The sequence below is a fragment of the Cygnus atratus genome, chromosome 5 (genome assembly GCF_013377495.2).
Source record: "Cygnus atratus isolate AKBS03 ecotype Queensland, Australia chromosome 5, CAtr_DNAZoo_HiC_assembly, whole genome shotgun sequence".
NCBI classification, from domain to species: Eukaryota; Metazoa; Chordata; class Aves; order Anseriformes; family Anatidae; genus Cygnus; species Cygnus atratus.
In genome coordinates, this window is record NC_066366.1 from 39519899 (window position 1) to 39538018 (window position 18120).

General features: G+C 35.2%; 1 protein-coding gene across 3 annotated transcripts in view; it reads right to left on the reverse strand.

Moving 5' to 3' along the window:
• The window catches only part of RALGAPA1 (Ral GTPase activating protein catalytic subunit alpha 1), a 132127-nt gene that overhangs the window by 25266 nt on the left and 88741 nt on the right, over nucleotides 1–18120 (reverse strand). For all 3 annotated transcript variants that reach the window (XM_035539307.2, XM_035539311.2, XM_035539308.2), the window contains exons 35-38: nucleotides 17838–17961; nucleotides 16015–16170; nucleotides 7409–7567; nucleotides 6050–6177 (exon numbers count right to left, since the gene is read on the reverse strand). In XM_035539307.2, the coding sequence (XP_035395200.1) occupies nucleotides 6050–6177; nucleotides 7409–7567; nucleotides 16015–16170; nucleotides 17838–17961 (567 nt within the window). The remainder of the gene's footprint in view (nucleotides 1–6049; nucleotides 6178–7408; nucleotides 7568–16014; nucleotides 16171–17837; nucleotides 17962–18120) is intronic.

Here is an 18120-nt window from a genome sequence, read left to right on the forward strand (position 1 = left end):
TTAAAACAATCCGATATTTATAAATGCCAGGGAAATCTTCACTTTTTTTTTTTTTTAACTGTTGTAAGCAGGCATGTAAGTAACTACATTATGAATTATTAAAAGATCAAAAGAGTTGTCAGCAGAACTAGGATTAGGAAAGACTGAACATCATATTCTCTACCTTGTGATTCCTGCTTGAATTTGGAAAATAATTTCCATCACTAAACGGTAAAGTAGATTTTAGAAATAACTCTATTTCCTCATGGAAGAAACAGCAGGGGTCACATAATGAATTCATCTGCAACTCCTATTTGAGCTCACAACAGGTAAGGCTACAATGGTATGACTCAGGATGGGATAAATATTCACTGAAATCTTGAAATTTTCAATTATTTGTTGTAAAGCATATAGAGTAATATCTAAAAAGTATATCAAGCATTATATTTATTGTCTATTTCTTTTCACCTATGATGACAGAAGAAGCAATAACAGGTATTTTAAAAGCTTATTCAATGTCATGTATCAAAACTGTATTGCCAGAAATACAGTGAAGTTTGCTGAGAGTCTTGGCACGTGGCATTTCAAAAAAATTGTAAGAATGAACATATTAGAAGAGCAATTATAACAGTGTGTGTTATTTCTTTCACCAATACCAAAATTAAGTGGTATTCTGAAAAATGAATTGATATGTATCTAGGAAAGAGAAGGAATGCTCCTTAAGCACCTCTTATGCCTTTTCCATTTTAAACACATTTATCACTGATGCAGTATCATTGCATTCATTTTTTTCTTACACATGCTCATTCAAATGAAGGGAAGGGAAACTGGTATTTCCGAAGTCAGTGCTTTCTAGCATTAACTTCTAAGTTTCTGTATTAGAGAGAAATCTCCAAAATCTTCACAAATCCTCATGTGAAAATGTAAATGAAACACGTGCTTAATTAAATGTGACTAGAGAATGTAAACTTGCTCTTTGCTCACTGTATGTCATGAACCACTACAATTTTTAAAATACAGACTTTCCAATGTCCAAAATACTATCTTGAGGCAGATGATAGTCAAGCAGACACAACAAATAAAGACACTACCATTTCACATAAATCCCTTTATAGGGGCAGTTGAGTATATCTCATCAAGCAAGAAAGCTTCTGTGCTATGAGCTTTTAATACATGTCAAACTTTTAAGAAACACCTCAAACACACTGTTTTATTTGTAAAGAAGTGACTGTCTTGTCAGATACCATATAGGGTCTATGTTTTCCATTTCTGGAAGACAACTGTCTAAAAATGCTAGCTACATCAAGTACCAACTGTTTAGGAATACAATGTCAAAAAGATGAGGAGGTGTAAATTTTCCCGTTTTGGTAACAAAAATTACTAAATCCTTTAGATAAAGATTTATTCTACAACATTCTGCATTCTGTAGATTGAATAATTAAAGCAGCATTATATTTTTGCTATTTACATTCCTGCACATAAGACAAAAAAAAATTCAACTGGTTGAAGAATTATTGGCATGAGGTCAAATACTTTGCAGACTATTATAAAGAAGTGAAAATGATGCTATTATTATGGATACAACAGTCATCTATATTCCAGATGTTCTAAACTTTCAATAAATTTCAGATTTAAAAGATGCTCAATAGGATTTACTACTTTGTGTGCAGCTACACATCAGGTAGCATCCTTTTGGGGGGGAATATTACATAAGAAAGAAAGCATCATGGTGTCTGAACTGCAGACAATCTGAAGTGCAGACAGTTTGCAATAATTGATAATGCTCCAAAAATTGTGTAAATATCTAAAAAGTAATACAGTAGTGTTTCACACTGTACTCTCACAAGGTTTTAGGCTTTTTCCTGGCTTGTTGTATAATATAAATAATTTTAACAACTTGGATCATTGGACAAGCCTACTATGCCAAGTAAGGAGTGTTACCTTTGTGTACCTTTTGGCATCTGACTAACTGTCATTTATTCAGGAAGTTCAGGTAAACTTTTGTATGAAACCACTCTTTCTATTGCTCAAAATATTTAATTTTGATAGATTTCCTACACACAATAGTTTCTGAATTCAGAATGTAACAAAGTACTTGCTCAGATATCGAAGCCATTAGTAAAACCATTCCTACCAGGACTTTCCATACAATTCAGTAAATAAAAAATATTTAATGACTCTCTAAATGACAGCCTGCTTATTCCATGTCATAGTGAAAACAATTGTTCTCACCATTCAGTACCCTTATTACACCTGCAGTCTTGCTAGACTCTGCTGTGAGTCTTACCAGCTTTCCTAGCATACGTGCAGCTGGAGTGTATTCAGGAGATAGATGTGTACGAAGGCAAATGGAATGACAAGCAGCACATATATGAGGTAGAGAAGGGGGTACTGCTGCTTCGGTAGTGAGACAATGCAAGTATTTTGTGTGTCATCTGCTACTGCATGCATATATGCCGCCTATTGGTGAAGGGGTACTGTTACATGAAAGCAAGGCAACTGAAAGACAGTGAGGAGCTCCAGAATCCTTCAAGGGGAAACTAAAGAAAATTCCACAAATCAACATAGTAATGCCATCTAAAATAGCAATTTTCTCTTCAAGAAGCTACAGCAATGAAAATGTCAAGCATCAAATTAAAGCAAGATACCTGCCATGCCTGTCTGATGTCTGCTGATAAATACAGTACATTTTTAATCTTAAAATACTACAATACTGAAACATTATTATAGTATTCTGAGCAAAGAATGAAAACAGAGCAGATGAAACCTTTAACGATCATTAACAAAATCAAATCTTCAGTGTTTTGCTATCCACGTTTGCTATCAGGAGTGTCAAAATAACATCAGAAAGAGGAAGGTGAATGACAGAGTATTTCAATCTCAGAAAGATACTTCAGACCATACAATACATTCTCAAAGTTGGAGCAGATTATAAAAGGGAGATGAGCAGAATTTCCTGTATCCATGCAACCATTATTATACTATTCACATGTACTACTCATTGCCACATCATGATTAACAGACTAGCTCAATAAGGAAAAAGTTGCAATCAGGTTACATGAAGAGGACTGAATATCCCTGCTGATTACAAATGACAGCTGATTTTTTCAGTCAGGTCTGCATTTAGAAAAAGCACTAACTCAGGATGGATAAATCCTCTCCTTGGAAGGAGAAGGGCCAAACTCAGTGCCACTTTCTTCATGTTGCCATATGCTTTCAAATCAGCACACACCTAGTTTAATCAAGAGTTTACCATGACCCATTTTAACCACAAAGATCTGCAACACAACACTGTAAATATTCCTCAAATATACAAAAACACAGACCTACATATCATCAACTCCATGCAGCGTGAAAAAATGTCCACCAAGTATTCCACAGCACAGTGAAATGAACCACAACATTGCAGGCACAGAGCCATCCATACACTGATACTGGCTTTCTAATTACCTATTTTGTTGGCCTACTACATTAGTAAAAGGAGACCAAATACAAAAGTGTATGGCTTGAAATTTGTTCTTTATGTATTCAACAGAAGTCTTCAGTATTCCTGTTCCCTCAAGATCCACATTAAACTATATTTCCACTTACCATCATCAAAGTTCCTAAAAAATTATCACTGCTCGAATGTATTAAAATATACTCAATAGATAAATAAAAACTAATTTCAAGCAGATCAGCTGAGAAGTCTCCTTCACTGACACAATTATGGTCCTGGACATGTGGGAGGCCTTGATTATCAGCTTCAGTTTTCTGAAGGATTGCTGCTTTTGGTGCACCTTCTGAAAAACAGCTTTTCTGTTCCTTTTTTTCTGTTCATTGTTCTTAGAGACATCTTCATTACTCTGAGCCCTCTCTTTTATTTGCTCAAAAAGTCCTGTCTTCCACAAGACACATTAAGTCTGGAGAGGTCTCCAGAAATGCTATTTAACCACAGACCGTAAAATACTTCTGTCCCTGCCCCCTTCATTCCACAACAAACTTAAAAGCTAGTAGAGAAAGGCTTTTGTCATAGCTAAAATATGCCAGAGGAAAAGAGTGGGAGACACTAAAGACAATCCTCAACATCTTCAATTCCTTTCTACTGCAGGAACATTCACTGGACTCAATTTTCAAATATTCTTCAAATATTCCTAGACTATGTCCATGTTACAGCAACCTCCTACCAGTCTTTGCTGTTCTTATCTAAGGGAAATTCTTTATCAACCTCAAATATGATGATGGGTTGAACACCAAGAGCAAGAACACGACTTTTTAATCAAGAGTTTTTCAAAACACAGAGAACTTGGCCAAACTTTGGAATGTATTTTATTTTATTTTTCTGTTCCCTACTGATGCAATTGACCCCACCATAGCCTAACTCAGTCCAGGGAAGTTAGATGTTTTTTCTAATCTCACTCCAAGCAAACAGCTTTTAAAGAAGTCCTCATGCCTCCATTTTAGTTTTTGAAGTACTATACAAAGCACTGAGTATAAGATACTCTAAGTCAGGTGGAAAAAGAATTCCACTGGCTACTTAATAAAGCCTTTAAAATCAGTGCTCAATCAGCTGATGCTTCATAAGCTTACCAAGTGATGACATAAAACCTACCAACCAATACTATCTAATATTAAATATAGGTAATGCTTTTCATAGTTATTATGCTAACCATATTATGGGAGACATCAACATTTTAATGTAAGCAACTTTATTTCATTAATGATGTGGAGTGAATTGATGCATATAGAAAGTACAGTTTAGAGAACTGAACTTTAAGTGAATATACAATAAACAGCTCTTAGGACCTGGCCAATTCCAAGACATCAAACTGGCAAGCTCTGACTGAGGAATTTATTACAACTTCCATATTCTATAAAGAAGTTGAAACATACAAGTTTGTGATTTTTTTCCTACTAAAAGTTTGCTATTTCAAAGTAAATTGTTTTCCAATTGCTCATCACTATACATCAATATAATGCTATAAGCCATCACTTTTTGTGGTATAATGATGATAATACATTTTAAATACTTTGATTAAGCCACTTGAGTAATGACAAAAAGATCGGACCTTTCTGAACATAAAAATACAATGAATCAACGTCACGTACAGAAATGGCACCAACGTCATTTAATGTGATCACATCAAACACCATCCATCACTCATCTGTAAATCCACTTCATCATATTTAAAGTGAGAACAAACATGAGTATTAACAGTCAGCCTTAATAGAATAGAGTATTCTAGTATCAATCTATCACATGACAAATACAAATATCTACAGCTTGGATGGAAATTAAGTACAGAATGTCTTTTGGATCAAAATTTAAACTTACCTTTGAATTTATGAAACCAAAAAATAGTATGTTCTTGTTGATTTAAATAACACATACATAACAGAATAGAACTCGATCTTAAGAAGGAGAGACATCTAAGTGATTGACTTACCTTATGTTTCTTAATTTCTGGTTGGTATTCTCTCAAGAGCAGCCCTTTCAAAATACTAAAATTCTGTTCCAACAAAAAAATGAGACAGTTTTCTGACATGTTTACAAAGGCACTAACTTCATTTTGACAAAAAAAAAAAAATGCATTCTGAGCTGAACAACAAAATTTATAGGACAAAATAGAGTAAATAATCTGAAGGAAAACAGCATTGGCATCCTTCTAGGATGCTAGATTGTTTTCTAGAAAATAAAACTAAGACATACTAATACTGGAAAAATACTTTATATTTAAGAAAAGAAAGATTAGTAACACCATGACGTGGATGCTTTAGAAAGTCTACCCACAAAATGGTCATTAAAATAATTACTTAAGACAATGCGCTAAGAATTTACTCCATGTTATAAAATATTATAAGAACAACTTTTTAATGCTGAATCTATTCTTTGCTTAATTAAAAATGGTCTTTATCTGAATGCTGTCCTATGGGTTTAAGTTTCCTAAAGGCAATGACACCATAATACATTGAAACTATTTTCCCTAAATTAATCTGACAAAAATAAAAGATGACAGAAAACACGAAAATCATATCTGTAGAACTGCAAGGGAATGTATATGCCTTGGGAACCATATGAGTGAAAGGATACAAGTTTTGGTATAATGGGATTAATGATTTCAATGCACGGCTTGCATTTATAGCTGTTGCGCGAACCATAATAGGAAGAATTTTTCCATTCACAATAGCACCATCAAAGAGTGGACCAAAAAATGGAACCTGAATAAAAAATTAAGAAATCCAACATAAAGCAAGATCTAAGCTATAACAATTAGCAATCAACATTAACAATAGAGCACTCAAATATATAATTTTTTTCTCCTCATTGCTAGATAATCAGACCAGTTATTGTGCTCCATGACAGACCTTTTCTCTTGGGGAAATATACAGCCATATAACAGCTTGATATCCTTGGTAATAGATAACATAGTATTTGAAGAAAATTAAGCAACCATTTTAATACTATGTCTCATCAAAGCTTATTTTCAACACTTGCTGCCAAAATCCTAAGAATAGTCATGCATATGATGTTTATGAGGTTGAAAGACTAGATGACAATATTGTAGGTAGTAGTAAGCAAGAGCAGCTTCCTTTTTCCTCTTTAACCTGCAAGCCCTTCCATAATACAACTCATTGTACCTAAAGAGTAAGGAAAATAATATACCTATTAATTAAAATGTAAGTAACCCAGCACTAACAAGACCATGTACTGGGCATCATTTCATTCCTATCATCAGAGACAGGCAAACCTCTATCTGTCATATCTCTTTTATTAATTTTAGTACTTCTAGAAAGAATTTTAAAATTCGAAATACAGAAATTCATGGCAAGTGACATCAGAAACAGAAATTATGTAGTACAAACATTTAGGACTATTTTTACTCAGTCAGTGTTCACTACCCTAAACCACTGTTTTAAGAACAGAGCTAGCACAGACATTTAATGAACAGTCATTAGAAAGACTGTGTTCATATGCTTTCGAGTTGAATGATCCCTGCTTTGCTGAATTAATCTCCAAATTCCTGCGTGGAGTCCAGGAGAAGGTGAAAACTGGCTTTAAGAAGAAAGGGGAATATGTCATGGATGGAGAAAACTGGAGCAGGCTATGATTCAATGCCCACGGTCACATATCAAATTTGACAAAGAAGATTTCAAAGTTTATCTTAGAATTTAAATAATTATGCAGAATATTCCAGCTTTGTTTGCAGTTTAAAGTGTTAGCAGATTTACTTGATAGGATCAGATCTTTGCAGTTTCAAGTTGCTTATTTTACCATGCACTGTTCTCACTGATTTCTTCCCCTTCCTCCTACCACTCCACTGCAATTGTCAGTGTTAAAGACAGATCACCTTGTTGAATCAATTTATTACACCAAACGCTCCCATTCAAAACAGAATTCAGTTCATTACAAACATATGAAGGAAATACACACAAACCTCCCCACTCTTACCTCAGGCTTTTTCATGATCTGGATACTGAACATATGGTTTTTCATGGGATAGATAACTATAAGAACATCACCAAATTCTGTTGGAATTATTCCTCTTCTATAATCCCGAGTATGCTCTGACCAGACAATGTGTACTTCATCGTTTCCTAAATGTCTTAGCTGAAAAAGCAGAGATAAAAGCCTGTCAGTTTAAATATATCTTGTAGTCATACTGCTATACTAAATGCTCATCTTTCAATAGGACAAACCCACTAAAAAGAAATAAAGAAGGATGAATAAAGTAAACATATTACACTATAGTTCTCTTACATTTTCAGTCACAGTATTAGTTTGCAGTACTGGTTTTTGCTATAGATTTTTATACATCGGTGCCAACGACTATTTAACAGAGATGTCAATAAGACTACTAAAAACTAAAATTTTGTTGATATTATCTCAAGAACGCTGAATGATTCAATCTGATTTGCTAAAATGCTTTCAAGATTGCCTTCATTCACAGGCAGTGAACTACTAATTTCTATATGAATTTTATAAGCATGTGTATGAACATCTGTATAAAAGATACCTATCTAAGCAGTCTTTTAACCTCATCATTCTAGCCAAATTCCAAACTGGCCACCACAAACAAAAAGCCTTCTAAAGGAGATGAGATACTGCATTTGGCACACCCCTAGATGAAACAGAAACCTGTAACACCTTTGGAAAACTAACCATCCCCCTGTAAACAAAAACAGGTCTTGAAAAATTAATCAAAAAAACTTGCTCAGAATGGCTGAATGGGATCCTGAAAATCTGTGCTGCACCCTCAGCTGTAATCACATAACCCGACTGAAGAACATACTGAACGCTTTGGAATTATCTGCACTGAAGCCCCCAAATGCTCTTTCAGGTAAAACATTGCCATCTGAGAAAAAAAAAAACTGTTAACATCATGGAGAGAGGCTTTATGTATGCTGATTAAATACATTCAGATTATTAAAGATTAAGTTTCCTTCCACTAAAGGCCATTTGTGAAAATTCAAGCTGGAATCTCATTTTTTCCTCCTTGTGCATCACCAGATAGAGCTGACAATTTTCCTCACCCACAGTTTTCAGTTTGTTTGCACAGCTTTAGCCAACTCTAGTTTGTCAAACAATTGCATTGATGTTATTCAAAGGACAGCACTGTGAACTGCTGTTAACAGGTAACATGCAGATACTAATCTGAGCACTTACAAGAAGTTATTTTGTATAAAAAGGCAACAATTTTCTGTATTCATTTTCAAAATACAACTGCACTTTAAATAAAAGCAAAACATATACACAGTCATCCGAGAAATTTCATTGCAAGTATTTGCTTGTTTATATTATGAAACCTCCTGGAATGCTGCTTTCGTCTTATCTGAAGACTTATATTGGTTGTCAGCAGCAGCCTTTACAAAAACAAAACAAAGAAGGAAAAAAAAGCAAAAAAAAGCCGCCTCTGCTCTTCTCTGCTGGCTTTGAATTGTATCAGCCTGAAAACCTGCATAGTATTTCTGCAAGAAAAGGTTTTTCTTCAGCATTGGACTGGGCAAAGGACAGATGGCATCAGTGCCCCACATCTTGTGTGATGCTCAACAAGTCATTTGTGTTGCTTGGACCAGACCGTACATACATCTAATGTACAATGATTGCAGTTCCTTTGAAGTGAGCTATTCTTGCCTCTTTTGTAGATGGCTGAGTTATTTTGAACAACACTTAGGGATGCTCTTGTGCCAACTGTAAACCCAGACCCAGAGAAGAACTGGTTATAACAACATTCACTACATTGAGTTTTATTTGACTACGCTAGAACAAAACCAGGCAGCAACCTGAATGACTGATGTGAAACACAAACAGCAGCTGCAGAAACTCTGGATGACAGTCAACAGTGACGTATGTTGTAAAAAGACAACTAACTGTGGAACTGTTATGAAGGCCTAAGCTTCTTCTGCCTTCCCAGGTGAAGTGACAGCCAAGCTATCTGTTGGAATATGACAGTGACAGAAAGGCATGTGGAACTGATGGGCACACATTTAGAAGCAAGTGAAAAGCTCAGGAAGGATTAGACAGCCTTATCAAAGGGAAAGTAAGAGGTTCAGGTATGAAATCTTGTGGAATGCGAAAAGACTGTACAATATAGGATCCTATACTGAGACATGGTTGTCTGGTGCACCTCTATTGAACTGGCTGCCAAAAAGCAGAACACCCATCACTGCACTGTACCACTCCTAGTACAGCAATATTGAACTATTTACTAGAATTAGCTCTCCTTTACTTACCATCTTTGGACTCAAAGACAACATAACTCACACCGTTAGATTTGAAACAATGGACAGAGACAGTCTACATGCCAAATAAATGGCCTTAAAATCCGAAACGTATACAGAGTTTAGATAGTACACCTTCTTGGCATCTCTGAGTTTCATTTATCAAAGGTTGCCCCTGTGTACCTCTTACTGACATCTGCAGCTAACCAGCAGCTTAGGGACCTGGTTTAGTGGGTGACATTGGTAGTAGGGTGATGGTTGGACCAGATGATCTTGGAGGTCTTTTCCAACCTTAATGATTCTGTGATTCTAAGATGGAGCATCACTACTGGTGTATACTTTCAAATCAGACTGGCACAGATTTTGGAGTGTGATATAAGTGCATTGTGCAGTTATTTTACAGGAACTACTGACAAGGGGCATGTATTATTGGATGCCAAGTGTACTGAAGCCCCATCAGTGATTTTTCTCTCCATTTCAAAATCTGCTTTATAGCCCGTGGAGGTGTGAGGATACAGTCCAGGCTAAACTTACAAACTTCTTTTGAGGAAAAGGAAAACGAATTGGATTATTCCACTGAGTTCCAAGTCCTGTCAGGTGTGCTTCACCTCATGGTTACTACCAAGAATGATTTGGCAAAGACTCAGTTTGAGTGAAGTGTTGAATGGCATCTCTGTAACATTTAGCAATGCACTGAGAGTCAAAGTCAGATGGTGCAAGCAGGTGGCTGATGGTATAAACTGTATATGGTGGTTTGTAACAAGATGTATTGTACCCAAAATTGAGACTATGATCAATGCCTTGTTTCCATCATAGGAGACAAAAGGGTGACAAGAGAATAGGCAAGTATACAAGATCTGATACAAGTTGCTGACTTTATGTTTGGAGAAGAAATAAATGTTGGAGAAGTCATTCTGTTTGTTTTTCTAGAGTAGATCAGAACAAACTCTGATCCTAACATAGTGCTCCTTGTTGCTTCTTTCATGTCCTCACCGTGGTCAGCAAGCAACGCTTACAAGAAAGTTTGAATGCTAGTAACTTGACTGATCAAAACACTTGATTCATGAAAGAGATCCAATATCTGGAATCGTTTTGAAAAGCTTTCCAAGGCCTGCTAGATTTTTGAACTAACTTTTTAGAAAGAAGAATTCCAGTTTTTCTTCTTCATTTTTCAGTTCCCTTTTGAAGGACTCTGAAATTGAGCAGTATTCCACTACAAAGCTCTCCTGCAAGCACAGCAAACGTTAGGAGAATCCATCATTCACTGTAATTATTACACCACAGAAGAGCCAGAGTCTGACCTCTTTCCACTTTAATCTGGATTCTTTATGTCTTTGCACTGAATTGGAAGCATCCCAGAATTTACTAAGTCCTGGACACAAGTGGTACAAAGATACTGAGTTACAACCATCTCTGTGCATTGACTGCTAAGAACAGAGGGCAACATGGTTTCCTAAGAAGGAGTTGTGGTCCCAGTGTTACCTAACAGAATCAGGTGTGTTGTGCACAGCATATACAGGTACCAAGAGTGAAATCTATGCCACTGGTTATTCAAAACTCACCACTGGTTCTGTAAAGCATTATTATCTTCAAACTCACTTCCTGACCTTGTCTCCCTAAATTTACACCTTTGCATGTGCATAAATTACAGTAAGCAAAATAGAGTGCAAGTATTTACTAGAGATTTAAGGCACAGCAATAATATAAATAATAAAAATCACTAAAGTAATGTTAGACTTCAAGTAACTTGTAATACACTATAGCTGAAACACCTTTATATTCTAAAATACTAAATACTGTATAAATGCGGGTCTAACTGTTCTCAGGAGTTTGTTAGCAAAATATAAGGGAATACATAAAATAGAGATGGGCAAATGTAAAGAATCTGTAAAAAGGGCAAATGTCTTTTATAGCAGCGTTCTTAAAGGATCAAAGTGTCAAGCCCAGAGAAAGGAAGGTTCAGCAAGCAAGACAACAGTTTAGGATATAGTGGATAAATTTTAGCTTCGTGTATGGAGAAGGAAAGGCTATATTGCAAGAAATGATGCAGAAAAAAGAACAGAGTCTTAAGCAGAGACTGAATGTAAGAATCCAGAAAAGTGGACCAAATTAAAGATGATTTCCAGTTATGGGCACAAGTGACAAGCACAATGGTCATGTTATCCATGGTGATCCAGAAAGGTGGCAATGAGAAAGAGATTAAGAGCCCTGTTTTACCAATTTTAAATCTGAGCTGACGGGAAGACAGCCTGAGGAGATGTCAGAGATGAACAGATTTTTTTAGGCTTGCTTTGAAACTCTACTCCATTAAAATAAATATATAAAAATGACCGACTGTTAGGTTACCTGAAATTTCAAATTTAACTCAAAATACTTTAAAATATTCTTACTCTATAACCATCATCATGTGTCAGCTCTCCTAATACATTTATGTTAACTGAATACAAAAGAAACGTGAAATAAATATAACCAGGAGGGATGATCAAATCTAATTTTGATACATTAGTGTCATATGCTGTACATGTTACAATAGCAGCCAGACTTAATACTAAGCTGCAGGCTATACTGAAATTTCCAAATGGCAGATTGTTCTAAGTGATACCAAGCATAATTGAAGTAATAAACGATAGTAAAAGCAAAGCACACTGTCAGGAAGAATTTAAGTATTTACTTTTTAAAATTAAATGAGTTAGGTTTGGAAAGGCAAGACAAGTGAAATAATGCAGGGCTCAATTTACAGAAAATTCCTTTTATTTATCTGTTGCATTAACCCTTGAACTCTTGCCAAAATTACTGTAATTTCTAATACTCGCTTACCTAAAGGAGGGAGAAAAAAGGCTATTATATTTTCTTATAACAGCTAGCCCAAACTTTGTTTCTTCTTCAAAAATGAAAGTGTTCATGATAAAAAGAACAGAAGTAGCAGAAACATCTGAGGTATTGCCTCACTGCAGACAGTTTTGCCCATTAAATGTAGGCAGCACTGCTGTCTACAGCGTATGTACCCTCTGGTTGAATTTTTCACAAAACTTTATTTCAGTACCTATGGTGTGTTGATGACTTTTGTGTGTTGTTATTGTTGTTTTGTTGTGTGTTTTTTTTTTTTTTAGCAATACGTGTACTTAATGATAACTCAAGAAATATTGTACTAATAATTTACATTTATAAACCTTCAATTTCCCAATACATGCTAATACCAGAATGAATACATGTTAATACCAGAATGAACTCTCAGAATACTCAGAGTTATAACTCTTTTAGGTGGTTAGGACAACCTCACAGATAACCTAGAATGATGTAATACACCCAAGGTCCAAGATGAGTTAGTACTCCAATTGTTAATAACATTACTATTACTTATTTACATGTCTTGTGTATAAGCTCATGTACAACACCTCCACTCCATTATCTAAGGAAGAAGCAGCTAGACAGGTGATAAGCTGTAGAGACAGATACAAGCTTTTTCACTCTGTGAACTGAGTTTTCACAGTTTCATTTAATCCTGACATTTTATTTGCAAGTTTGTTCTTGTCAGGCTACTGTAAATGCTTTTTACTCTAACTTTTAATTCTAGAGAAAAACAAACTGGGTTATATTATCAACCTTAAATCTTTAATATAGTATTTACAAATTAAATACATTCTTTGGATATGCTTAACTTTCAATGTTAAGTTCCTCTATATACCCAGAAGTTTTTTATTTGTTCTTCCTGTAATCATGTCTTTTCTTGCTCTTGTTCATGTCTTCAGTAACAAATGCTTCAGAGGCATCCAAGACACTTAAAAGTTTTATTTACTGCTCTTTAAGACTGATGGAAAATAAGTTTAAAATTGGGTTGGCCTCTGAAACAGCAGAATCTTGATTTTGCAGTGGCTGGGCCGGCAGGAAGAAGTTTTGCTTTAATTTAATTTAATTTCCATTTATAAGATGAACCTATCATGCACCTCTAGGCACATCTACAATATAAAAAACAGCAGCAGTACTAAGCCAACAACTGCAAGTTTGCTTGTTTTTCTCTTTGAATGAAAGAAAGCACATGAAAGACCTGCAGAGAAACTCAAAACTCAAGTTTCTCTGAAGGTCATGAACAGTACATGCACTCAACACAATTACAAGTGTTAGCACACGCATGGCACTCAGATGACTTTGAGGTTTACGCTACTGGGTGTGAGCTTGTGCTGGATAGCACCTCATAAAATGGTGCATCTCATAAAAACAGGTCTTTTCCTGATCTGTTCACAGACTAAGCAGCACAAGAAGTTCTACAAACAGTAAAAGAATTAAACCTGTTTTCCTATGGCTCTGACTTGCTGTTTTTTACCCAAGGTGCAAACATGATGATTTTCTCTAATTTGGGATAACACTCATAGTATCTCTCTCTTGTGCTGGTTCCTTGATGTCTAATGTTTCCCCATACAGTCTTTACCTGATGAGTAGGAAGGAGTCTCTCCTACTCCTTTATTTAGCCCATCTTCATTAAACACACATGAAATTAATACCTTTCCAATATGTCTCTACTAAATTTGATTGAAACGATTCAAAAAAAATATTAGGGGAGGACATAAAGGCAGACTCACAAGCCTTTGTTCATTAGGAAACTGGGCTATAAATGAACAAAAAACACGTGCAGAAGAAGAACAGGCAAGAAAGCCATGCAGAATAAAGTAGCTTGATTAAAGTCAAACAGCCCATCAGCAGTGGGCTACAAATACAATCCCAATCTTTTGATATATACCCTCCTGACATATCCATACAGATCTCAAATATTCTTAATTACTGAAAAGTGAGATTGTGGGTAAAGGAGGAGAGAAACAGGCTTGGGGCAAATTGGAGTTGTTAAAAAAGTCCAGCTGACACCACTTTCACAAGTGAAATCACAGGAGGCATGAAGCAGCACTGAACCTTGTCTGGCAGAACAGCTCTATGTAGATTCTGAGTGCTCCTGGAAACAGACATGAAATCTTTCCTGCGTGTTCTGCTGAAGCCTACAGCATTTGCAAATTATTTAAGAAAAATTAATTAATTTTCATTATGACCTATCTTTCCCCCTGTCAACACTTTTTAATGCTCTAATTCAAACATTATATGCAAGGACTGTAAGCATAATTATAAGCTTATAAATTATAAAAAGCATAATTATAAAATCAATTTTCTGTTTAAAAAATTCAGAAGCCAGTCAACTTAGCAGTATATATTGTAGCAATATATATATAATATGTTCTATACTAGAACAATAGCAACAATCCTGTTCAAAAATTAATTATATTTTCTAATAAACCAATTTTATGAATCATTTAATAACCTGAGTATTAATCTGGCTATACTTCATGGAATAAAGAACAGAAAGGGCCCAGCACCATAGACATACAAGAAAAAATATTTTTAATTAAAAAAAATAATTTGAGATGCGACAGCAGGATGTTAAAACTCATAGTCAGTCTATAATAATAACAATAACAACAATAATATTTTTTCTTCAAGTTGAACACAAAGAACAAAAAAGTCATTAATAATTGAACTTTGCCAGAGGCATGGCTATTTCTCTCTTTACTAACTGTCTACTGTCTAATTTAATTACAAGTATTAAACTCCATGCTGAGGTCAACCAGCTTCAGTTCCTCCAATATTACACTTCAACCAGTGCTCATTAACGTGTCTACTGGATGGATTAGCACATCTGAAGATGTATGTACCTAGAACAGGGGACAGTCTAATGACAGCCAATTGTTCATTTATAATAGGATGCATGTTGGAGGCCGTAACTTATTATCACTAATGTGGAATTTATTACATTCTAAAGAAAAAATACCGATACAGAAAACCATTCTTTTCTTAATGTGTCTATGAGAGATCTTATCACTGTTGAACACTGTGCCTGTTCTAAAACAAAATACCTTATATATGATAAACATTGTCAAATTATAAGTATTTTAATTTTTTTAAAAGGAAAAATTAGGTTAATAGACAGCACGTGACTCTTCAGTGAATAAAAAGTCACCTTAGAAAGTACTCATCATATATTTATTAATTGCCATAGTCTCAAATCTAAAATACCATTCAGATGTACAGCTTTTTCTTCTACACAATTACCTCCCTTCATTTTTCACCACTATTCATGTGATCCCACCAACATTTGCAATGATGACAAAATTCACTCCTAGAGAATAATTTATATGGCTTTACCCCCCTTCAGTAAAATACCAACTAGCAGCACATAAAGTTATTATAATGTTTTATGATTATTTTTTTTTTATAAAAAGTTACTGGATTTTCTTTTTAGAATGACTCTTACTGGGTTTATTCCTCAAAGAAAACCTGTTAATCGTAAAAACCTACCTTTTTTGTTAGAGAGTCATCTGAATCAGAAGGCATTCTTGTTGATACATGAAACATTACTTCTACCGTTGAGGTAGCAAAATATGGAGTGGTCAATCCAGTGCTTTTGTTTTTTTGCAGTCCTCCCATAAAGCCACAATGGTTTGTGAGATTCACCTGCAGGTAAAGTCCAGGAGACATTAGGAAAAAAAAAATCAAGCGATAAATACATTCTTTACACACTTTTTTTTTTTTTTTTTAATTTTCTTTCAATGGAATTTTAAAAATTGAAGGTCAATTTTCATAACACTGTCAGTACAGTTATGCTTATCTAACACTGTTCAGACTCACTGACTAGATTGGAAATCAACTGCAGTGCAGTGGCATTCTATATTCCATGATCACCACAGATGTTTCAGGGAAGATGACGTAGGAAATAGGGAATGGATGTGTACATGAATATCTATTTCATTAGTCCCTGACCTCTTGGCAGTAGTGAATCACACACGCTTTTTGACTTTATAAAAATTCTGTGATACTACATCAGCTCTCACCTGAGCTCTGAAGAAACCCTGCATGACAGCCAGACAATTTTGTCTTGTTACCTCCTATGTCTTTTCCTAGAGAAATTTTCATTCTTTGAATACGAAAAAACATCATGGAAAACTAACTGATAATTCATAAATATGTTTGTAAATCTTAGCTCTATGGGAAATAGTCTGACACTGAAATAATATTTAATGTGCTATTTCACTTTTACAGCAGTGCCTAAATAAAGCCGTATCTCAGACGTGAATATATTTAATCTCAGCCCACATTGGATATATTTGCTTTTATACTACTAAAGGATCCACAATTTAATGTTAATAAGTTAACATATTTGATGTCTCATCATGAAATACTAATCCAAATAAGCAAATCTTTACTCTTGCTAATAAAGGCTAAGAGAATTAACCCACTAAAGAAGGATATTTAAGATATCAAAGTGATTTTTTTTTCTCCTGAAGAATCAGGAATGTGGGAAATAAACATCTATGCTCGTGACAGTCGGCAGACTTCTAGCAGTCTTCTTCTGTTCCTGCAGAAAGGTCAGACCCCTTATCCACACAGCTAATCTAATAGTGCTCTTATGAAACTAAGGGGTAAGAAAAAGAGATGGACATGCGTGTGCATACTCTTGATGAACACAAGTTGAAAGAGGACGAGAAAAAGCGCAATTACTCCTACAGCCATCCAGAAGTTATTCCTGCACTTCTGTGAGACAATTCGAGGTCTCAGGAAGTTAACCTTCTGAAGAAAGAAAGGATGCAAAAAAAGGAAATCCTCACAGCAATACCAAACTAGTGACCAAAGAGTTGCAGCACCATAAGGGGTGTATCACAGTACTTCTGACTGCTAGAAGAAACACATGAAGAGAATGAAGTGTGTGAACAGATACACACCTACAGCGGGAGGCAGGAAGAAGGGAGCGTGAGTAATGATGCACATTCCTACTTCTGGGATTCACAAATTTGAGCAAAGCTCAAACTTCAGTGGATTTCAGGCTTCACAGGCCCACAGGGCAATCAAGATGCTTCCTAATCAGTCCATGAAAGACAAGTACAGGACTGCATATTACTGAACAATCTCTGCCTGCATAAACTTTCCTAAATTGAAAGGGCTTAGAAATAAATAGCTAGTATTACTAGTAAAATTAAAACCAGAATTCTTTTCTTTATCCTGCTAGCAGAACAGTCTATTTCAGTACTTGTAAGTAATGTTAAAGAAACAACAAATTGTAAGATCTACAAGAATCTATAATTTTCTCTGTAAACAAACTTAAGATAAAACTTTTGAATAAATACCTCCCAGCCAAGACCAGCTACAAAATCCTCATAGGCTTGACTTCCCCCAGTATTAGTAAGAATGGAGTGTTTATCTTCTTGTCCCTCAGCAACGTAAAACACTGCAATCTTGTGAGTCTCTCGGCTGTAAAACACAGGATGGTCACTGCATGACAGAGTCTTTGCTAATACGAAACCAAAATATGCAAACAGTACACACAGAACACGACTTTTATAACATTGAAAAAGACAGCAGAAGTAAAGTACAACTATACAACTTTTTTGACCATCTTCTCTATTTCCA